Here is a 24,056-nt window from a genome sequence, read left to right on the forward strand (position 1 = left end):
CATTATGATGTCATAATTCGACAAGTACAAAACTTCATCCAATCGAGATGAAATTTCTTGAGTCATGTCGGCATAAACTGGGCGAGAAAAAATAATAATGATGTCATCGGTCACGTGGTTCGGCCGCCATCTTGGAAAAACCGAAAAACTTTGCACCTCTATATCTCCGACTGTACTGAATCGAAAAAATTTAGACATGGCTCATTGTAAAGAACTCTCCATGGGGAATAAAATATGTTAATGATGATGTCATAGGTGCCTTCATTATGACATCATAATTCGACAAGTACAAAACTTAATCCGATCAATATGAAATTTAAGCATAATCTAGGAATAAATTAGTTTAGAAAAAAAGTAATGACGTCATCAGTCACGTGGTTCGGCCGCCATATTTGTTTTAACACAAAAGCCTTTAAAACCACTGAAAATACATCCTGGCGAGGGTTTGCAATCTCTGATTGCTCTTTTTCTAGTTCGTGAATGAATGAATGAATGATCGTTTTAAGGCCATTTTTCCCCGCTAGAGTGGGGGTTAGCCTTGCGGGCCCCATGACAATCTTGGTTCCCTGTTTGAGGCAATGTTTTTATGGCCGGATGCCCTTCCTGACGCCAACCCTTGGTCACGCTCTTCGATGCGCAGGGATACCGTGTACCTATTCTAAATCGGGGTACACACCGTGATCATTCATCCCAGCAAGCTGGTACTCAATTTGCCGACCTCGGAAGGATGACAGGCTGAGTCAACCCCCCTGGCGTTAATTCAGCGATCGACCGGGATTCGAACCCAGGATCCTCGGATCCCAAGCCGGCACCCTAACCGCTAAGCCAACACCAGGCTTAGTTAGTAATTATGATTAGTAATTATGATAACAAAATAAATTGTTATAACACTAGTTATGATAAATATGATAACACTAGTTGGTAATTGTGATTATTTAGCATATGTGTCTGGGATTGCTATTTGCAATGTTCTGTGTTCATTAAACATTTATTTATTTCCTAAGGCATGCGTACATATCTGTTTCTGCCAGCTTTCCCACGGAAACCATTTCGACTTTATTGAGTATCTTTGGAGGGGGAATTTGTTTCGGAAAAAAGCAATATGGAGATAACGGATGTGTTTAGACATCTATCTATAATTCCAGTAATCTCTGTTTGTACGTTTGTCTGTGACCGCTGTTTCTCGACAACCACGGGTCCGATATACTTTTAACTTGCCAGGTATATTGCTGGGGACCCGAGGATGTGCCTTTTCAAGGTTTCATATTAATCGGACAATTACTTACCGAGCTATGTCCAAAAAACGATTCAACCAATCAGAGAGCAGCGAACTATCGCGTGTGCCGAACGTGGCGGACACACTCTGCCTCGGATGGCACATTTGACAGCGTATTCATTTATTTCACGTTGGAAAACTATGTTGCCGTTAAACTATGTTTTAAAACGAATTCAAACTGCGATTAAATTAAAACGATTCATCGTAACTGCGATTTGCGAACTTCCGGACAGTGAAGACTTCACTTCCGGCAGCCAATCACAGAACGCTTTGTTGCGTAGGCGTGGCCGATGTGAGACGAGCGGAGCTGAGCGCGTTACGAGCTGACCGCCATTACGGTACGTAATTCGATTTCTTATGCGCATTATTTCTCCCAATTCAGTCAGAGCGAAGGGCGGAAGCAAAGAGCGTTGTTTTTTTTGTTTACGGGCGTACGGGCGGGGTAGAGCGTACGGGTAGCGTTTTTTTTTTTTTTTGGCAAGGAACGGGCACCCACGTACGGGCAATGCCCTAGTACTTGTTAAATCGCAAAGCACCTTCAACCCCTTTGGGTGGCTCATTCCAAGTTTGCCTTCATCTTCAAGGTGGGTAACTTCGAAGCGAACGACCTTAGCGTGTGATATTCCCACCCAGAATTGCTTGCTCTTCTGGGTGGGAGCAGTCCACCTGACTATATAATTCAATCCCCGAGTTGCTAGCGAAACAAAATTGCAGTCACAAAGAGGAATGAGAGTACCAATGAGAAAAACATTTCACAAAGGGAAGCAAAGGGTGAGAGTATTAGAGAAACAGAAGATAGGAAGGGGAGAGAGGGGGGGGGGGGGGGGGAGAGGAAAAAGAGGTTTGGAGTCTATATCAAGTAATGTATGGCCAGAAACGTGTATGGGCATACCTTACCCTTTGACAGTAATATATAAGAGACAGACTTGAATTTCACTTAAACAGCACTCAACAACTGGAGCCCCTCTTGCATATGCAACAACTGACTCCTGATTGCATCATTTCTGGGAAAATGGCTTCATGTTGCTGAAACCAGAGGCTAAAAGGGCCTTCACCGTTTCCAAATGCATACCTGTAGCAACATGTCTCCAGGCTCAATGCGACCATCTGCAGCGACAGCACCTCCCTTCATGATGGAACCAATGTAGATCCCACCATCGCCACGCTCATTACTCTGCCCGACAATACTAATGCCGAGGAAGTTGTACTTCTCTGCAAGTTTCCAAAAACAGAAAACAAAAATTGCCTTTTTATGGAGACAGTTAAGCAACAAGTATTTCATTTCTATTGCCTCAAACAAAAACTACATTCCTCTGAAGCTCTAAACCAAAACATCAATATGGTCGATTAAATCGCGAGAACAATAACCAATTATAAACAGCTAACTAAAGGCTTGTGTTCATAGAGGAACTTTGAGAACCAAACAACATGCACACACAAGCAAAGCTCATTCAGCACGAACAGAGTTGCTTTATCTTACAGAACAGCAAACTCCACTCAACTCCACTAATCCTTCCCATGATCCTCCAAAGTAACATTGTCGAGACTTTGTTTCAGTTACAGCCCCGCACTTACAACCTATCAACACAAATTCGACCCAACTCAGCACCCGTTCTAACCGCACAGCCCCGTTGAACTTGACACTGCGCACCAATTAATTACAACTTCACCTAAACTTGCACAAAACTAATCAACAATTTATTTTTTACTCGATCTTTGGGGGAATCCGGTCAAAGTGGCAGGCTTTCTTGAGGCGTAGGTTCCCAGTGAGGATGCCGAGAGCTACCAATGATTATTTTTACTTTTTTCTTCCCTCACAAATGTAATTTTTTATCATTTATGCGATTGAGATAGGGAATGACATCATTTTATGGATCCGCCAGTATGATGGCCTTGGTACCTAAGGGTTAAAGTATTGATAATGGCATGGTAACCAGCTGAAGACCTAGTTTATATTAATGATATCGTTACGGCCCGGTGTTCGGGTCTACTACGAGGCCTCTGTTCCCTCCTGAACTTACCGGACCTGAGGCTGCCGTGCATGAATAACTTCGTACTTCGGCAGGTTGCGAACCAGCAACTAGGAACGCCAATTGGTCTGTCACGCGATAGCAGGGTCCAATCGTCTGACACCGCTTACCTGTACCACATGACGGTTCCAATCGGGGAACGTACCCTCCGGCGGCGTACCACTTTAGTTCTTGGATGGAAATTTAGACGGCCGAGCAACCGTTGGTACCCACTGGGCTGATGCTAATTTTGTTACAGCTGACCGCTACTCTGGGTGTGAGCAATGGCGGACCAATGAAAGAAAGGACATTCACGGACAGTTGGATTGGACACGTTTAATGATTCAATTTACTTACAAATATGTACAGTACAACTTATCGATAGGAAACAAAAAGGGACAATAGGCAGAACCGTAGCTTAATCTATGTCTTATGACAATTACTACAAATAAAACACGACAAACAAGAGCACCCAACACACATTCACGGCGAAGGGGAAAACGAAAGTCGGGATCCTGTTACCAAATGGTTCAATGTTACCCGATGCTCCTCCTCGCGCCGACCTTTGTCTTGATGTCGCCACCGAGCACCACGAGCAGGTAAAGGTGCTCCCCAGCACGAACGTGAGCAGGCAAAAAGCGTCGGGAACTCGGCAGAGTAAGAGTACGTCATGGCCTCGTGCAGAGTAAGAGTACGCCGTGGCCTCGTGCAGGGTAAGAGTACGCCGTGGCCTCGTGCAGGGTAAGAGTACGCCGTGGCCTCGTGCAGGGTAAGAGTACGCCGTGGCCTCGTGCAGGGTAAGAGTACGCCGTGGCCTCGTGCAGGGTAAGAGTACGCCGTGGCCTCGTGCAGGGTAAGAGTACGCCGTGGCCTCGTGCAGGGTAAGAGTACGCCGTGGCCTCGTGCAGGGTAAGAGTACGCCGTGGCCTCGTGCAGGGTAAGAGTACGCCGTGGCCTCGTGCAGGGTAAGAGTACGCCGTGGCCTCGTGCAGGGTAAGGGTACGCCGTGGCCTCGTGCAGGGTAAGGGTACGCCGTGGCCTCGTGCAGGGTAAGGGTACGCCGTGGCCTCGTGCAGGGTAAGAGTACGCCGTGGCCTCGTGCAGGGTAAGAGTACGCCGTGGCCTCGTGCAGGGTAAGAGTACGCCGTGGCCTCGTGCAGGGTAAGAGTACGTCGTGGCCTCGTGCAGGGTAAGAGTACGTCGTGGCCTCGTGCAGGGTAAGAGTACGTCGTGGCCTCGTGCAGGGTAAGAGTACGTCGTGGCCTCGTGCAGGGTAAGAGTACGTCGTGGCCTCGTGCAGGGTAAGAGTACGTCGTGGCCTCGTGCAGGGTAAGAGTACGTCGTGGCCTCGTGCAGGGTAAGAGTACGTCGTGGCCTCGTGCAGGGTAAGAGTACGTCGTGGCCTCGTGCAGGGTAAGAGTACGTCGTGGCCTCGTGCAGGGTAAGAGTACGTCGTGGCCTCGTGCAGGGTAAGAGTACGTCGTGGCCTCGTGCAGGGTAAGAGTACGTCGTGGCCTCGTGCAGGGTAAGAGTACGTCGTGGCCTCGTGCAGGGTAAGAGTACGTCGTGGCCTCGTGCAGGGTAAGAGTACGTCGTGGCCTCGTGCAGGGTAAGAGTACGTCGTGGCCTCGTGCAGGGTAAGAGTACGTCGTGGCCTCGTGCAGGGTAAGAGTACGTCGTGGCCTCGTGCAGGGTAAGAGTACGTCGTGGCCTCGTGCAGGGTAAGAGTACGTCGTGGCCTCGTGCAGGGTAAGAGTACGTCGTGGCCTCGTGCAGGGTAAGAGTACGTCGTGGCCTCGTGCAGGGTAAGAGTACGTCGTGGCCTCGTGCAGGGTAAGAGTACGTCGTGGCCTCGTGCAGGGTAAGAGTACGTCGTGGCCTCGTGCAGGGTAAGAGTACGTCGTGGCCTCGTGCAGGGTAAGAGTACGTCGTGGCCTCGTGCAGGGTAAGAGTACGTCGTGGCCTCGTGCAGGGTAAGAGTACGTCGTGGCCTCGTGCAGGGTAAGAGTACGTCGTGGCCTCGTGCAGGGTAAGAGTACGTCGTGGCCTCGTGCAGGGTAAGAGTACGTCGTGGCCTCGTGCAGGGTAAGAGTACGTCGTGGCCTCGTGCAGGGTAAGAGTACGTCGTGGCCTCGTGCAGGGTAAGAGTACGTCGTGGCCTCGTGCAGGGTAAGAGTACGTCGTGGCCTCGTGCAGGGTAAGAGTACGTCGTGGCCTCGTGCAGGGTAAGAGTACGTCGTGGCCTCGTGCAGGGTAAGAGTACGTCGTGGCCTCGTGCAGGGTAAGAGTACGTCGTGGCCTCGTGCAGGGTAAGAGTACGTCGTGGCCTCGTGCAGGGTAAGAGTACGTCGTGGCCTCGTGCAGGGTAAGAGTACGTCGTGGCCTCGTGCAGGGTAAGAGTACGTCGTGGCCTCGTGCAGGGTAAGAGTACGTCGTGGCCTCGTGCAGGGGTAAGAGTACGTCGTGGCCTCGTGCAGGGGTAAGAGTACGTCGTGGCCTCGTGCAGGGTAAGAGTACGTCGTGGCCTCGTGCAGGGTAAGAGTACGCCGTGGCCTCGTGCAGGGTAAGAGTACGCCGTGGCCTCGTGCAGGGTAAGAGTACGCCGTGGCCTCGTGCAGGCTAAGAGTACGCCGTGGCCTCGTGCAGGGTAAGAGTACGCCGTGGCCTCGTGCAGGGTAAGAGTACGTCGTGGCCTCGTGCAGGGTAAGAGTACGTCGTGGCCTCGTGCAGGGTAAGAGTACGTCGTGGCCTCGTGCAGGGTAAGAGTACGTCGTGGCCTCGTGCAGGGTAAGAGTACGTCGTGGCCTCGTGCAGGGTAAGAGTACGTCGTGGCCTCGTGCAGGGTAAGAGTACGTCGTGGCCTCGTGCAGGGTAAGAGTACCTCGTGGCCTCGTGCAGGGTAAGAGTACATCGTGGCCTCGTGCAGGGTAAGAGTACGTCGTGGCCTCGTGCAGGGTAAGAGTACGTCGTGGCCTCGTGCAGGGTAAGAGTACGTCGTGGCCTCGTGCAGGGTAAGAGTACGTCGTGGCCTCGTGCAGGGTAAGAGTACGTCGTGGCCTCGTGCAGGGTAAGAGTACGTCGTGGCCTCGTGCAGGGTAAGAGTACGTCGTGGCCTCGTGCAGGGTAAGAGTACGTCGTGGCCTCGTGCAGGGTAAGAGTACGTCGTGGCCTCGTGCAGGGTAAGAGTACGTCGTGGCCTCGTGCAGGGTAAGAGTACGTCGTGGCCTCGTGCAGGGTAAGAGTACGTCGTGGCCTCGTGCAGGGTAAGAGTACGTCGTGGCCTCGTGCAGGGTAAGAGTACGTCGTGGCCTCGTGCAGGGTAAGAGTACGTCGTGGCCTCGTGCAGGGTAAGAGTACGTCGTGGCCTCGTGCAGGGTAAGAGTACGTCGTGGCCTCGTGCAGGGTAAGAGTACGTCGTGGCCTCGTGCAGGGTAAGAGTACGTCGTGGCCTCGTGCAGGGTAAGAGTACGTCGTGGCCTCGTGCAGAGTAACAGTACGTCGTGGCCTCGTGCAGAGTAACAGTACGTCGTGGCCTCGTGCAGAGTAACAGTACGTCGTGGCCTCGTGCAGAGTAACAGTACGTCGTGGCCTCGTGCAGAGTAACAGTACGTCGTGGCCTCGTGCAGAGTAACAGTACGTCGTGGCCTCGTGCAGAGTAACAGTACGTCGTGGCCTCGTGCAGAGTAACAGTACGTCGTGGCCTCGTGCAGAGTAACAGTACGTCGTGGCCTCGTGCAGAGTAACAGTACGCCGTGGCCTCGTGCAGAGTAACAGTACGCCGTGGCCTCGTGCAGAGTAACAGTACGTCGTGGCCTCGTGCAGAGTAACAGTACGTCGTGGCCTCGTGCAGAGTAACAGTACGTCGTGGCCTCGTGCAGAAAGTCTGATGACCACGTGTGGAGTGAAACCGGCAGGCAGAGAGAGAGAGAATGGTACATGTGCTGAGGCCTGAGAGAGGGTCCGGCCAAGAGAGAGCGTCGTGCAGGCACGTTCAGAGAGAACAAACTCTAATGCCTTTCTGTCAGCAGAGAGAGTCATGCAGGCACATGCAGAGAGAACAAAGTCCAAGGCCTTTCTGTCCAGCAGAGAGAGAGTCATGCAGGTGCGTGCAGAGAAAAAAGTCCAAGGCCTTTCTGTCAGGCCCTGGCGAGGGTGGGGCTGTTCAAAAGGGTTTCTCAGGCTCTCATGGCTCCACCTCGCCCATACAGGCCCCCTCGAAGGGACTTTTACCGTGACGCTTGGATGGTGTGCCTTTGAGCCTGTGTGCATTGCCCGGCATATTATCCCCTTATGAGTGGAGGGCCTTGCTTCCCATCTCCAACGCATGACATACTAACCCATACAAGGGGAAGGGACCAAGATAATGTTCTGCTATGAAATAACTATTCTAAGGGACCTGTATGGTGGTTGTCATTACTTCTTAGCGGTTTCCCAAAACCGCAACAATATTATAAATGTATATACTGGGCTGACAGGATGTCCTCGAGGTACGCACACTCACCTCTACACTGTCTAGCCTGGTGCGAGCAGTGGAAGTGGCGACCACGGCGAGGTTCTCCGTGGGGAAATCCCCGGAGTTAGGAATGTAAAATAAATTAATTCAAAGATCAAATTAAAAGAACGCATATTATTTATTAACATTTAACAATTAAAAGAACGAGACTAGAGGGGGAGAGAGGGAAGCACACAAGCACAACAACAGAAGAGAACAGGGACGTCGGTATATCTGTGGAAGGGGAGGGTTGGGGGGAGGGGAGGAGGGGGGTACACAGTATAAAGCATAATGAACACTTCTAGGAATTTCAGGAACGAAGTCGGGGATTTAAAGAGGTGGATTTGGGGTGTTTTAAATGGGGGTAGAAAAGATCAAGGTTTTGGATGGGGGAAGATAAGAGATGGTGGTGAACAGCTGTTTTAAAGACCTGTAGGGAGGAGAGGGATTGAAGAGAGTGTGGGAGTTTGTTCCAGAGGCAGGAGAAAAGAGGAATGAAAGAGTGAAGGTGAGCAGAGAGTCTTGATTTTGGCAGTTTCACCAGAAGAGGGTTGCAGGCAGATCTTGTGCGACCTGTAGGAATATTTGGGGGACAGAGCACAGACAGAACAGGGGGAACAAGGCCGGAGAGGAGTCGGTAGAAGACAGAAAGACCACCTACCTGCCTGCGGTAGGTACTTCCATACATGATAACATATTATTAATTATTATTGTTAATTAATTATTAATTATTATTATACATGATATTATGGTAGGACATGGTAACTTCTGGGACTAGTTCAGTATTTAGAAGCTTCAAATCCAACTACTGTTACCATCGGATGGACTTTAGTCCAAAATCACAACCACCACCTGATATTTTTTTAATCGACGGAGTTCAAGGTGTTTGTAAGCACCTAAGTTGCCATGGTTATGGAGAATGAAATTTGGTATTTCAATGGAAAACTATGTTACATAAACCTCTTGAATAAAGCAACCTGCTTTTGAAATTTCAGATTTCTGTACCAAGGGTGGAGGTGTAAGAAAGCGTCATCACCACACCTACCATAAATAATTGCACTGCTACCTGCAGCGACATCCAACAATCGATCGATGAGCATATAAATTACAACAGCAAATTGCCATCGGTGACAGCACATCATTCATCACGATAATGCACCTCACTCACGATTACTTGGATACACTTCAGCAGCGATTCAAACACAATTGGGGGTTTTGATGGTTATCATTCGTCAGAATCTGGCCTTCCTCTGCTCTATTATCTGGATTATATCATTACTTTCCTGTGTAATACCATTTCCATGGAGATCGAGTCTACCTCATTATTTTACGGATTTGAATGGAGGAAAGTCATGACCAATGTTTCGGTGAAGTGGTTCATCTCCTACGAGGAATACCAACCACCATTTTACCGATAGTCTGGTGCAGCAATGTAAGCAGACCCAACTTTGTTTATATACACTAGGGCATGCCCGTACTATATATATATCTAAAATTATATCCCCCCCCCTATTTACATGAAATGGTTTGGTCCAAAGCGAACGGCTTGCGAGTGGTGACAATCCCCCCCCTCTATTTACATGCAATGGTTCGGTCCAAAGCGAACGGCTTCCGGAGTTTGGTAAAGAAATCGCCAGATGTTGTGTGGTTAAGCAACATAGGATGGAATGAATCAATGGGTATGGGTATGTTAGATGACCGTTTCTATATTTCCCCAATATAAAAAATAGGACCACTGCATCTGCAGCATATCTGGGTCCTGGCCAAATGTTGTAACCCAAATTTGGTAGCATTCTGACTGTTGGGTCTGAAGAACAACCTCTTTAAAGGAATTTACAAGATTTTCCAAAAGATTGACTAAGTCGGCCATTTTAACACACCTCTGGTCATGTGATTGGCATGACCTCCCCAAATTAACATCCCTACCCTGGACTAATGTTGTAACCCAAATTTGGTAGCATTCTGACTGGTGGGTCCGGAGAAGAAGATTTTGAAGGAATTTACAAAGTCGGCCATTTTGACGCACTACCGCTCACACGACCGGATCGAGCTTTGCAATCCCCATTACCAGTCAGGAGTGGAACGTTGCTGCCAAATTTCAGCCGGATCAGCCCAGCGGTTTGGTCAGAAAATTCGAAAAATGTGACAGACAGATGGTGCATGATGACAATACCATATCTGGAATTTAAATTCCAGATAAGCTAAAAATGGTAATTATAAAAACATCCATAGTGCAGTTTTCTTCATTCATATGCAGCACAAGACTGCAGGGTAGCATCATTGGCTGAGGACAAGGCTGTGCCACTGATGCAGTGCCCTCTGCTTGTTAGGGCAGGAATTTGGAATTTATTCAGTGCCGGAGATAGCTCGCCTACTCTTCATGAAGGACACCATGGGATCTTTATCGTCCACCATTTCATGCTCGCAGATGGGACACAGTGTAGTGGGATTACATTTAAACCCAGGACTCTAGTTCGAATTGAGACCCCTTGTCATACTTCATGTGCAAAATAACAGCAGCAGCAGAGACTCCATCACCTTCATGATACAACTACTGATCAAATTCATTAATCTGCATCGTCATTCAAAACACAATCAAAATTTCATTCAAAAGTCATTCAAAACACAATCACAATAAAAAAAAAAGACAATCAAATTGGCTAACCCCCGCTCTAGCAGGGAAAATTGCCTTAAAATGCATGTTGTTGTTGTTGTTGTTGTTATAAGTCATTCAAAACACAAAGCAAAATGAGGAACTCCTCCCCTGCCCCCAAGGCGTACCCATGTTCAATGTGACTGTGAGAATATTCAGAGACATGGTTGAGTCGGTGACACTGCTGAATGAAGATGCCTGCGACAAATAACACCAACAATGTTTTAGTCTGAGCATTTCTAAAATACAACTCGACAATGGGAAAGAAAAAGGTAATATTTAAAAGGATCCACCATCATATTTCACTTCTCCAAAACGATACACTGCTGTGCTCTTGAGTATTTCTCACTTCCAGGCTCTATCACACAGCACTTAACGTAATCGCAGCTGCATTTGTGTTGCAATCAAAATGATCACCGACTACGATCTCACATACATGTGCAGGCACATGGCACTTAAAATCTTCCTACAAGTTGATACAACTACCAACCAACTTCAGATAATCTGCACAATTAATACATGTTCAGTTACAAAGCCACGAGCAGCAACCTGCTCTCCCTCCTGCGATCTACACACACATTACACATTTCATCCATAAATCATCTTAAAATAACTCTCCATCAATCCTTACTTGAAATACACCCATTTATCCATTCTACAATCCATTCCATACCAGATACCTAATCAGCCTCTCTCTTTCCGTTCCTTTACTGTAATTACCTAGTGTGCGCAAGCCCAGACATCTTACCCGATCCATCTCTGCCATTTGCCGTCGGCGCCTCCTCCGATGGCGTTTCAGGAGACGAGATGACGCTGTCTGCTCTGTGCACGAACTCAGCCTGCAGATTAACCATAACATTGTACAGCAACGAGAAGAAACCACAAAAAGAAAAACGTACAGAAAGAGCAAACTATGCAAAGTTGATGCATGATGGCAAAACTACTTCATATAGATCTGAAAACATTTTTGGAAACTTTGACCAATGTGTGCTTTATCTACGCACCTTAATCTCTCAATACATTTGTATTTCATGCACCATTAACTTGTATTACTACCTTGAATTATCATTACATGCACTGTACTGTACAAATCTGCACTTGATAAATAAAAAATAGGGGCAATACACCTGGGCAATACCTTTGAGGAATAAAGCAATATACTCCACTGACTAAAGGTATTTAAAACAGTATCACAGTATTTTTAACCAATTTCAATGGTTGCAAGGAGACAGGGCAGCTGTAGAATTATAATAATGCAATCATAAGACTTTACACAAACAAAAAAAATACCTATTTCGGGGGGAGGCGGGGGAGGGGGAGGGGGAGGGGAAGGCCTATCCCCCCCACCCCCTTTTGCCCCCTCCATGCCCTCCGTAAAAACCCTTTTAGGGCCTGATATTTTTAATGCCGATGTCATCATGAAGCTTCATGCATGATGAAGGTTGTGGTCAAGCTTCATAAAAATTGTGTGTAGTTTCTGAGAGCAAAGCAAATACCTATTGGGGTGGGAGGGAGGGGAGGGGTCAAACCTGGACCCACGTTGACCCCTGATAGACCCCGATTGTTTTAATGCCATGAAAAAAACTTGAGCCAAGTTTCGTCACAATCTCATCAGCAGTTTTGGTGAAGAGGTTGCAAGTGTTTACGGACTGACTGACTAACTAACTAACGGATGGACGACGACATGCCATCCCATAAGCTCCTCGGAACTACGTTCCAGGTGAGCTAATAAAAAATAAAAAATAAAAAATAAAAATAATAATAATAATATCGCACCAGTATCCAAAGGAAGCGGGTCAATTTGGAATTTTTAATACTAAATAGGCAAAGCCCAGAAACGAATCGAAACCTTTGGAACCCTCTAGAATTACCCTTTTTAATTGCACTTTAGAACCCTCGATAATTAAACACGGTGGTTGAGAAAGGTTCTTCTTCATTTTTGATGGACGGATGGAAGGAAGGACATAGCCAAATATCGAAGCGGCTTCACCGCTTACAAAATAAATCCTGCAGCAGCCAATCACTAGAAAACTTCCATTTTTCAACATTCTCGTACTCTCGTCAAAACTATTTTCAACGTCTTATACTACAAAAAGACAAGCCTCCGTCCGGGTGTGTGCATGCCCACCACGCTTCATTTGAAAGGGTTCCTGATGTTTTTATATAATAATAATAATAATAATAATAATAATCTATCTATAATTCCAGTAATCTCTGTACGTTTGTACGTTTGTACGTCTGTACGTCTGTACGTTTGTCTGTGACCGCTGTTTCTCGACAACTACCGGTCCGATATACTTGAAACTTGCCAGGTATATTGCTGGGGACCCGAGGATGTGCCTTTTCAAGGTTTGAAATTAATCGGACAAGTACTTACCGAGCTATGGCGATTTAGCCGTTCGCCGTTCGCTTTGCCGTTGCGAATGGACCAAACCATTCATGTAAATAGAGGGGGGGGGGGGGTTCTGTGGTCGTTCGCTTTGGCTTTGCGAATGGACCAAACCATTCATGTAAATAGAGGGGGGGGTTCTGTGGTCGTTCGCTTTGGCTTTGCGAATGGACCAAACCATTCATGTAAATAGAGGGGGGGGTTCTGTGGTCGTTGCGAATGGACCAAACCATTCACATCGAATCATCGAATCACATCGAATGGACCAAACCGTTCGCTTTGGACCAAACCATTGCATGTAAATAGAGGGGGGGGGTTCTGTGGTCGTTGCGAATGGACCAAACCATTTCATGTAAATAGAGGGGGGGGGGGGGATATAATTTTAGATATATATATAGTACGGGCATTGGCAAGGAACGGGCACCCACGTACGGGCAATGCCCTAGTAATAATAATAATAATAATAAAAAGCTGATAATCGAGTACGTTGAAAAGCTAATAATAGATTTATTTGGCTAAAAAGCTAATACCGTATTTTCTGGTGTATGAACCGCGCTTTTTTATCGGCAAAATTTTTTTTAAAGTTGTGGATGCGGTTAATACACAGATATAGGGAAGAAAAAAAATCAGTCTTAAAAACAATCAATGCTGAATTTCAATTGTCATACATATACTGGTAGATCTATATTCTACATATCGGGGAATGCTTAGTGCTTTCATAACTATAGAAAACTATGTAACTACCAGCGATCTCAGTTGCACGTTTTTACCCATCGAGTCATGCACGGTAAATCCCAACATATCATCACATTCCTGTAAATTCTGATTGATTGTCAAACAGGAGTGATGAATGGTTGATGGAAATACCCACCTGGTCTCACATCAAAAGAATAATGATTGATAATAGCTAGAGTCGAATTACGGAACACCCATCTCAAATAAGCTTGAGCGCAAACTTCCGTGCATCCGGCAACAGGCTGGTCACGTGACCCTCAAGAAGAGCCTCTGTGCTTCGCAAGTGCCTCATTCTCAACCTTACGTGGGTGGTTTACATCACCAGATTACGTCACGTAGACTCGTCTTGGCTTGGAATAGAACGGCTTTTCCCGCTATTATAGTATAAGTGCCACTCTATTTTAAGGTCACTGGGTGGTCGATCATAAAAACGATTGGTAATAATCATTCATTCTACCCTGTTCGAAGCAAGAGTAAGTCCACCGATATTCACATATCAACGGTTCTACCTATCAAGATGTCAAGGCGTTCATTCACCACAGTGTTCAAACTCTGTCTGCCGGCCTGAAGAAGGGGTTGGGAAGCTGGGAGGCAATTTGGTACGGAAAAGACCATCATCCGGCGCTGGAGAACAAGGCAACGACAGAGAAAATGTCAAGGAAGAAGAGGCGCCGAGGAAAAAGTCGGCGAAGTGGCCTCAGCTTGAGGAGCGTCTCATCGCTTGGTTTGGGTCTTTACTCCCGAGAAACCTAAAATCTCGTGTGTTCCACATTATAGCCATCAATTATGATATTTCTGTTGTTGTCTGGGGTCATCAATTTGCATTTTGAAGAATTCATCCTCAATCCACACTTCCTGCAGACTTTCTCGAGCTCTTCCACTGCCAACTGTAATTTGTCAAACACAGCAGACACAAGCATCATATCATCCACATATCTGATATCCGTCGACATTTTGTCAACCAGCTGAAGTCCTCGATCCAAACTTCAGTTCTTTCATGACAAATTCAAGAAATATGTTGAACAGGGTTGGGGACATGATACATCCCTGTCAAACTCCAACATGTACTCAAAACCATTCTGTCGGTTGTCCTCCAATGAAGACTGCACATTTTGTAGACTCATACATGTTTTTTTATATTTTTGAAACAACTTTCAGATGAACACAAATTTTCTTCATCATTTTCTACAAGGCCTCCCTCCACACCGAGTCAAAAGCTGCTTGGAAGTCGACAAAGTGAAAGTGTAATGGGGCCTTATGCTCTTCTGCCTTTTCTATTATTTGTCTTATCGTGACTATTGTGTGTGTAGTTCCTCTTCCTGGCCTGAATCCGCACTGCGATTCCATCAAGGTATCAGCTACTTTCGCAACTTTGTTGAGGATGATTTTACAAAATACTTTTCCTTGTATCGAGAGAAGAAATATCACCCTGTAGTTTATGGAAGTTAATTTATCTCCCTTCTTGTAAATAGGGTTCACTAACATTTTGACCAGTCCGTTGGTGACATCTGTTTGAATAGTGATTGAATAGTAAGTACTTTCGTCATCTCATATCCACCAGCCTTAAGTACTTCTGACGTTATACCCTCCATTCCTGATGTTTTTGGAGATTTCAAGACCTTGATTGCATTTTCGACTTCCATCACTGTGATGGCGGGCAGTTCAGATCTTATCACTTCATCAGGAGGAAAGAGGTGTAAGGGGTCAAAAGGGTATGATCCAACAGTAGTTACAGGTCTGAAGGGTCTCAGGCATAGGTCCTTAACCAGGGGTACCTGTACCCCCTGGGGGTACGAGACACGCCGCCCCAAAATAAATTTCAATTAAAAAATAAGGGTATAACAGTATTTAAAGGAAGAAAAAAAGGGTTAAAATGTTTTTATTTAAAAATTACAAGGGTTAAAATGTTTTTGTTAAAAAATTACAGGGTTTTAAAAAATAATAATTTAGGACTTTCAGTGTTCATAATTATTTTATCTTTTAAATATATTTTTATTCAATTATAAGCAAATATAATATCATAAAAAGATATGAATGAGCACTTACAATAAAAATATGACATGTATTATTTATTTTCAACCTGGATTCCATGAATGATAGTGATATAATGAAAGATGATCTTGTTGAGCTGAAGGCCAATGAAAAAATCCGAATGGAGTTTGAATCAATGCAACTAGACATCTTCTGGTGTGCACAACTCAAAACGTTCCCACAGTTAGCAGAGAGAGCTCTGGAGATCCTCGTGGCATTTGCGACCACCTATTTGTGTGAGACAGGTTTTTCAACACTCCTACACATCAAAACAAAGGCCAGGAACCGTTTGGATGCAAGTGACGACATGCGTGTAGCTATTTCAAAGAAAGAACCTCATTTCAGTATCATCATTGATGAAAAACAACAACAAAAGCCACTAGAAATGTGTGTGTGTACTGTGTAGTATGTTTTTCTACAAAAGTTATTATTGTACTGTTTATATCACCATTCATTGTACATGATATCACCATATCATGTTTATATCACCGCCTTGCGGGGAAAAATGGCCTCTAAAGGTGGTTATAATTTTTTATATAATCTACTTGAAATATAATAGTATAAGTATAGTATAATATATATTTTTTATATAATCTACTTCAACAAAGTAACTTTTCAGCAAACACTATGCAATATGATTATTGTTTCCGTAAATGTGGTTTCTTTAATGTGAAAATAAAGAAACTTTATTAATCCATTATTGTAGTTTTAAGTCATGTTTGACAGGGGATACGGGAAAATATTATGAAAACTCAAGGGGTACGGGCACTTAAAAAGGTTAAGAACCACTGGTCTAAGGGGTCGAAAGGGTTTTAGGAGTCTAAAGTGGCTGAGGATCAAAAGGTCGAAGGGGTAAAGGGGTCTTAGCAGTCTAAATGTATTCAAGAGTCCAAAGGAATCTAAAAGGCAGCTAAAAGGGGTCTAAAGGGGGATCTGGGGGTCTAATGGGGTCAAAGCAGTCTAAAGGGGTCAGATAGGTCGAAAGGGTGTAAACATCTAAAAGGTGAAAAGTCTAAAGCGTGAAAAATCTAAAGGGTCTAAGGGGGAATAATGGGCCATAAAGGTTCAAAGGGTCTAAAACAAGAGGCTTCTTGCTTGTGACTACCTCTACCAATGGTGACGTATGTGTTCAGATCAGAGTAAATATGCAACCTGTAAGCAACAGACAGGCAGGCAGGCAGACAGACAGACAGACAGACAGACAGACAGACAAACCAATATACTTGCGAATCGTCAATTTTGTAAGTAACAAACGGGTGAAAACATAACCTTCGGTGGCATAGGTAAATGTATGAAAGTACACGCAAAGAGCACACAAACAACAAGAACCACCCCCTCGACAACAAGTGCGTGTGATAAAAGATCTTTTATAGTGCGTTATACTTCATTTTACATCCACGTTGACATTCGCAGATAGGCATGCAATTTGTTTTTATGAAGTACAACATGCTGTCTTTTGATTAAACCCTTCAGTGAAGCTTATGCACACCTCGTACAGTCATACCCCGTTTTACGGCATTTCGACCTACGTCAAATCCGACTTTACGCCACTCTTCTAAAGTAAATTTCAGTTCAGCGAACGTTATTATGTGCGACTTTACGTCACTCCTACGGACGTGAAAAAAATTAAACAATTTAAACAATTGGATGTTTTAACGTTTTAACAATCGTTGATCGTTGTTTTAACGTTGATGTTTTAACGATCGAAACAATTTAAAATACAATAAAAAGCACATTAAAAAAATATATAAAATGTACGTACAGTATACGTACGCGTAGCTGCTGGATCTCATTCAAAACAAAGGCGACGCCATATGCATTTTGTCTTGTGCTGCGGTCGCGTGCTTGCTTTGCCTTTCGCTGGTATTTTTGTGATTATTCCGTTACTGCGTAAAGGTTCCTTTACTGTGTAAAACAACCAACGTAACGTGGCAACAGCGAAACAGGACGATGCCGGCTCGGACGTACAGTATAAGTTTGTATTAGAGGGAAGTAGTTAGTTAGATGATGCTGTGTGTGTGTAATTGTGGGTGCCTCTTGGGCTTGGTGAAATGAGGCATTGGTCGAGAATGGTTGTGCGTGTGAGAATCTGGTCATCGTTGAACGTGGTGAAATGAGGCAATGGTCTGGGATGACCGGAGAAAGTGTATGAGTGGTGTATTGAGGACATGTGTAATGGTGTTGAGTGATTGACTTGCATGGGGTGCAAGTGGATAAATGGAGAGAATACTTGGTGTGTGGGAATAAATGGTGTGTGGAGTGAGTAGTGTGGATTGAGTGGTGTGGAGTGCATGGTGCGAAGGAGTGGATGGGGGAAGATGGACCCCTTCACGAATACCCGGGGAGGGTAGTTTAAAGTTAGGTAGAGGGAGTAGGTAAATTGTTTGGAAATTGACATCTGTGGTGCAGGGAGTAGCAAGTTGTTGCTTTGAGGGGTGCATGAGTGAGTGGAATGGCTGGGCGTGGGGGCTTAATTAGTGAGTATAGTTAAATGGGCACTCCGTCACTGGTAGTCTGTCGGCCAGGTGAGACCGCAGGTAGGCTCTGGGAGCCAGGTAGCGTTCAGTGTAGAGTTCAGTGGGGCCCGAGGATCCTAAGAGAGGACCCGGGTAGCCCAATGCCAGAGAGGGCATCAGAGGGGTGAGAGAGCCATGAGGGCCTTCCCCGCGTTAGGGTAGTTGAAGGAGCTAGGTAAGCTCGGGTGGCGACTTCAGTGGCGGAGGTGCGCAGGTATGTAGGAACTGCTGGTAGAGCCACACAACCCAACCCCAAAATTGTGCGAAGGCACAGATAGAAAAAAGGGGGGAGTGAGACCCCAAATTTGGTAGGGCACCACAGGGTGGGTCAATGGGAATTGGCTTTTAGAACCACATAGTGTAAAGAGGCCAATTGATTGGCAGGGCAAGACCCCGGGTAGTTTAAAGAGTTAATGTCAATTAGAAGAATAGTTAGGATGAAATCTCTTCGCACCATCCACATCCATTCACCAACGTGACAGGACTCCACACCAGGTTTTGCAGATGATTTGGAATGAAAGACACATCATGACGTGGGTGAGACATTGTGTTTATTCCATCTCTTCCTTCTTGGGAGGGATTGGAAACGAATTTGGCATAAAGGGGGATAGAAGAGACAAGACGGTAGAGACGGAATTTGTAAAGTGTAAATACGGGGAGGGGCAAGGGTAGTGTAGGTTGACATGGGGGGTGACGAACGGCTAGAGACGAGCTTTCTCCGCTCGCTCTCCCGCGCCCCTCATGTTGCATTACCTTGTTTTGACGTGTATCCTTGCGCCCTTTCCCCCGCTAAACTCTGCTTTGTCTTTCCTCCCCACCATGGACCCATATCCTTTGTTGAGGGGAGTGTGCAGGAACCCTGAGCTGTGCGGCTGCACTTTTGTAGTAGATATACCAAGTAGACACCCTTGATGCATATCCTTGTAAAGAACCGATCGACGTGTGCATGTGCACATGTTGGATTTGCAAATGCCTGCCTGTACGTCGTCGTTTCTGCGTATATCGCATTGTCCAAAAATAAAGAAGCAAGCAACTTCGGCCGCTCGAGGAAAGACGGGGCACGCCTACGACTCGGAGGCGAGCGTCGATCCCCGGGGCGGCCGGGTTCACGGAACCCTGAGCTCATTCGTTCGTCACAGACGACACGACACGACCACTGGTGAAACTGCTCGGACACGTTGGGTAAAGCACGCCGTGGTGAAGCGGGCCGCGGAGCCACTCGGCACACAAGCCAGCTCACGGTCGACACGTCCGTGCCGGTCACCCCGTTCGAGGAGAAGACCCGACCGATTGAAAACAACGGAGGGACTCCCGACGGGGAGCGGCAAAGATTCAGGGCAAAGCCGCAGCATCCTCCAGTTATTTACTCTAGTTTTACGAATTACGGTGTTTGTCTTCATTTTAAGGCATTTTTAAGACATTACGCCCGGTTTACGTCAAAAACCGAGTTACGTCACGGCTTATGGAACCAATTAATGACGTAGGCCAGGGTATTACTGTATATACAAGACGTGAAGGGATATTTCATGGTAAATGTTACTGGAGAAAACACCTTGGGATTTCATTGAGGTACTCTCTGGTGTTTGTTGTGCATGTATTTCATGTAGGGAAAATTGGCGTACATCGAGACATCCTCCAAGCATACACTCTTGGCCTGAAACTGCCAATGTGTTGACACATAACATAATTGGGCAAGAATACCTGGTCGACAGGATGTGCTAAGGCTTCTGGTTTATCCTATACAGTACTATATAGTGGAATCCCATTATAAGGAATGTTTGTAATGAATTCCAACATAACTAAAGGCACTTTCGGTGGACAGTCCCATTTTAACCAACAAATCTTGAGTTGACAATAGAAAACAGTGAAATGTAGATTTCGTTTGATTAAAATTTTTCATCAAAATCCATTGAGCTATCGCAAAGAGGAAGTAAAATCTCCAATAGCCAGATTGTAATGAAGGAGAACTTTAATTTAAGTAACACTGTGGTCAACATGAACTGCAGGAGGGGAGTTGTGGGGAGGGGGAGGAGGGTCCCGATATGAAAATGTTATACAATGACCAGTCAACAATGCATCTGTTCCTCATAATGAGATTATATCGTGTTACCAAAAATAGTGATACAGTACTCCTGTTATAAATGAACCTTCCCAACTTACGAGTGCATATTTTTTTTCCTCACAATGCAACAGCCTGTGCTTTAGAAAGTTGTCTTATTGTGACGTCTTTGACACCATCAGGTATGATGTTGTACTATACTACTGCAAGGGGCCCAAACTATGCCAGCATTATGAACTGCTGCAACTGTGTAAAAGGAATCCGTTTAAAGATGACAACGTCAAAATTGCAGGGGCTAGACTAGAGACCCGATATCAACTCAACTGAACCACCCTGTGCCATCCTGGAACACTACCTGATGGCCACAGCCCACATAGCACAATCCACCAACAAACATGCAAAAAAAACCTGGCATAAAGTGCTTTGTGACAGTAAAAAATCAAATTGTTTGTTGCTCTTCAACAGCCACTATTATCCCACCTTGTAGGGTCGGGCGGGTGAAGCTTCGCCAAGTCTTTCACGAACCGGCCTGGCCTGGCCAGGCCTGACATTCGCCTAGTTAAGGCAGAAATTTGCAATTTTGGCCATGGTGCCGGCGATACCCGCCTACTCTTTGCAAAGGACACCATGGGATCTTTAACGTCCACCAACCTATGCTGGCAGACGGGACCCCCAGTTTAATGTCCATCCGAGGGACGGCACACACATTGGTGAATCACCCAGCCTGTGAAACACCAAACTGTCAGTTTATAGCTGAGTCAAGATTCGAACCCAGGCTAGCCAGCTTAGAGGTGAGTGTGCGTAGAAGCCATCCTGTTAGCCCCATTACAAATCAAATAAACGGTTGAAAATTAATCACTTTGCAAATGCATTTTCTCACTGCCCCAATACTTTTGGAAATACACTGTATTGCAAACAAGAGTACAAGAATACCATGTTACCGGCTTGAGTCATCATCATCCTCAGAGTCAAATGCGCTCGTTGTGTCAATTTCACTGCTCATGAGTACAGGTTCGAGGCCAATGAGGTTGCGTCGGCCTGGTATTTTCCCTTCCACACGAGGAACTGAGGAGAAACATGGGAAGTAACACGTTAAAAAGTTGACTTCTGTACCCCCACCCACCTCCCATGTCCCCATCCCCCACAAAAATGGGGAGTAGGATTGTATTTCTTTTATTGATCACAAAACCTATTATTGACAAAGGCTACTATTCAACAATCTATTATGTACTGGTACATTTGTGGGGTAAGGGTCAGTATTCAGATAAGGCTTTAGACCCCGTATATACGTTGTGTCGATCTTCGGACATTTGGAAACAAGTATTAAGGACATGCAGTATGGTTAAATACTGCATGTCCTTAATACATGTTAAGTTAAAATGTCTTGGCCATGTGTTCCCCCTGTCTAACTGAGCATGGAAATAGGAGAAGGAAATTCCTACTGTTGTTCCAAGTTGTGTTATAATAACTCGACAAAGTCCTATAGCGACTGTATGATGGCGTATAGATGCCCAAATTGTGGGACGTGGAGAGCATCGATTAACCCGCCTCAAAAAACTCCTCACACCACCACATGATGGGAAACACAGACATGTGCTGAGGCAAGGGGTATATCGGCCTGAGAAAACACACTGGGAATTGGGTGAAACGTCGCCCAAGACCGGATCTGCTCTCGTATGTTTATTACAAGATTAGCAGTGTATTTCAAGTTACTTCTTCGGTTAGATGTGCCATTACTCTGGTGGGTACCAGGAATTTGAAAACAGATGCCATTACTGTAGTGGGTACCAGAAAGCAAGTGCCGCACCAGCATTGTTGCTTGCCACACATTAACCTGTCTGTGGTGCACAAAACAGTCCTGGGAGCAGCTCGGAACAATTTTAAACTAGATATCTGCAACGACTTACCCTTGGCTCCTGATCCAATACACACAACAACACAACATGCATTTTAAGGCCATTTTCCCTGCTAGAGCAGGGGTTAGTGCCTGGCTCCTGATCCAATGATGGCCAGATTTTTTTCAGACCACCATATGACCATAACCTTCAACATTTTGGGATATAGTGTAAATTAAGAAAATGTGTCCCCATCATCAGTCTATCCAAAAAACTCAACAACATGAAAATCAGATGAAAATTATTCAACTTATGATCAAAAGGTTGTTTTTTTTGTTAATCAAGTCACAATCTGAAAAAGTAGGGCATGGATATGAATAAAATCAGGTTCACAACTTCAGTGCAGGTACACTATTATGATGCACGAACATCTTGGAAGGCCAAGCTGTCTTTGAGATTCCAAATTGGCAAAATTGAGTCTTGCTCTTCACGCTACCCAGAAGGCAATTTCGTTCCGATCCCACAAACCTTGGTCGAGTTAAACCATCTATAATTTGGTCATGACGATAAAATTAGGTCAAGGTCAAAACATTGTGTCAACCCCACGTAGTTTTTATTCCCATTATTATTGATGTAAAATTTCATTCCGACAGTGCCAGCCGGATCCAAGGTACAGCTCCAGATAGTGGCAGAAAATAGGAAGAAAAATATAAATGGTGGTTTAATAATAATCAAGAGCTTGACCTTTCACTCGGAGGGGTATGATATAATTAATTCTGATTAATTAAATTATCCACATGGCGGTTACAGTGCAGGCGTGTGGTTCTGAGGGCAAATAGATTATGCTGGAGGACCCCGTAACTCAAAATGCACAGCCACTCACTTTAAAAGGGACAGGTTTAATAAATAATGGAGATGGGGCAGTGTAATACAAGGTGAATAAAATTGGGACATAGAAACCCAATCAGCACACCTTAACCTAGAAGTTAAAAATAAAGGGGCAAGCCCACCACTGCCCTTCCCTAGCCCACTTCCCCCTCACACAACTGGCAGAAGAACCCCAAACCCAGATTCAAAACCTAATTAAGATGATCTCACCGGAATCAACAACATCCTGCCATACACTGACGTTTTCCAGCATTAATCCTTGATCAGAGCATAAGGCTAGACGTTAACATTCCCTTTTCACTTTGACAAAGGGGTAACACCAAAAAGGTCAGCTTCTTCTTGCGTCCCATGGTGGCTAGCATACCTCAATAAAAGGCCTATTGACGTCATCCATTGTGCTATCTGACCACTGATACATAGACACTAGCCGTCACCACCAAGACTAATTCATTTTCTTTTTCTCCACTGTGGATCAGGTACAATACTTTATTCATATATCGGTGCAAGTGGTGGCACATGTTGGTCTATCGTTTGAAAGTCTCCCAGACGACAAATCCACATAATTTGATTGCCAATGTGCTATGGTGTGCATACTTTTAACTCTGCTCAATTTCCAGTTGAAGATTATTCATCATCGAGCTGGTTTACATTACTACTGAACTGACTGACAAAACCATAAATCATACTGGTCACAGCTAGGACTTCAACACCCTCAACTCACCTGTTGGCCGCTCTCGATCCTTGCGGATCCTTCGATCACTCCGTGCTGAAGCCAGCGACTCAGTTTCTGTTTCTGAGGCACGACCCAAACTCTCCTGGCTGCTTCCAGGGGCAGGACTGAGGAACCAGGAAAATTTTAAACGATATTAAATGAGAGTGTGTCACAACTTGAGGAAATATTGAGCAAAAACAGTGAAAGATACATTACAATTACAACATGTGGCTGTTAATTACAGCTGGTAGAATTACTGAAATTCCTATGAAGGTATGACTTCATCAATTAGGTTTAGTGAGGTTTAAACAATTATAACAAGGTGATTCAGCCACCTGTCCTATCATACCCAATCATTCCCCCACACGTGGTCCATTTTAATGGCATGTGCGCATCCCAAAAAAAAACAACAAAAAAAACAATATATATATATATATATATATATATATATATATATATAT

The 24,056-nt window shown here is 45.4% G+C and overlaps 1 protein-coding gene across 1 annotated transcript in view; it reads right to left on the reverse strand.

Moving 5' to 3' along the window:
* The window catches only part of LOC137430398 (segment polarity protein dishevelled homolog DVL-3), a 103,076-nt gene that overhangs the window by 46,984 nt on the left and 32,036 nt on the right, over positions 1-24,056 (reverse strand). Inside the window, exons 4-8 of the mRNA XM_068121243.2 lie at positions 23,605-23,720; positions 21,102-21,225; positions 11,179-11,269; positions 10,559-10,628; positions 2,349-2,488 (exon numbers count right to left, since the gene is read on the reverse strand). Coding sequence (XP_067977344.1) covers positions 2,349-2,488; positions 10,559-10,628; positions 11,179-11,269; positions 21,102-21,225; positions 23,605-23,720 — 541 coding nt within the window. The remainder of the gene's footprint in view (positions 1-2,348; positions 2,489-10,558; positions 10,629-11,178; positions 11,270-21,101; positions 21,226-23,604; positions 23,721-24,056) is intronic.

The sequence above is a fragment of the Myxine glutinosa genome, chromosome 6, assembly GCF_964187855.1.
Source record: "Myxine glutinosa chromosome 6, kmMyxGlut1.1, whole genome shotgun sequence".
Classification (NCBI taxonomy): Eukaryota; Metazoa; Chordata; class Myxini; order Myxiniformes; family Myxinidae; genus Myxine; species Myxine glutinosa.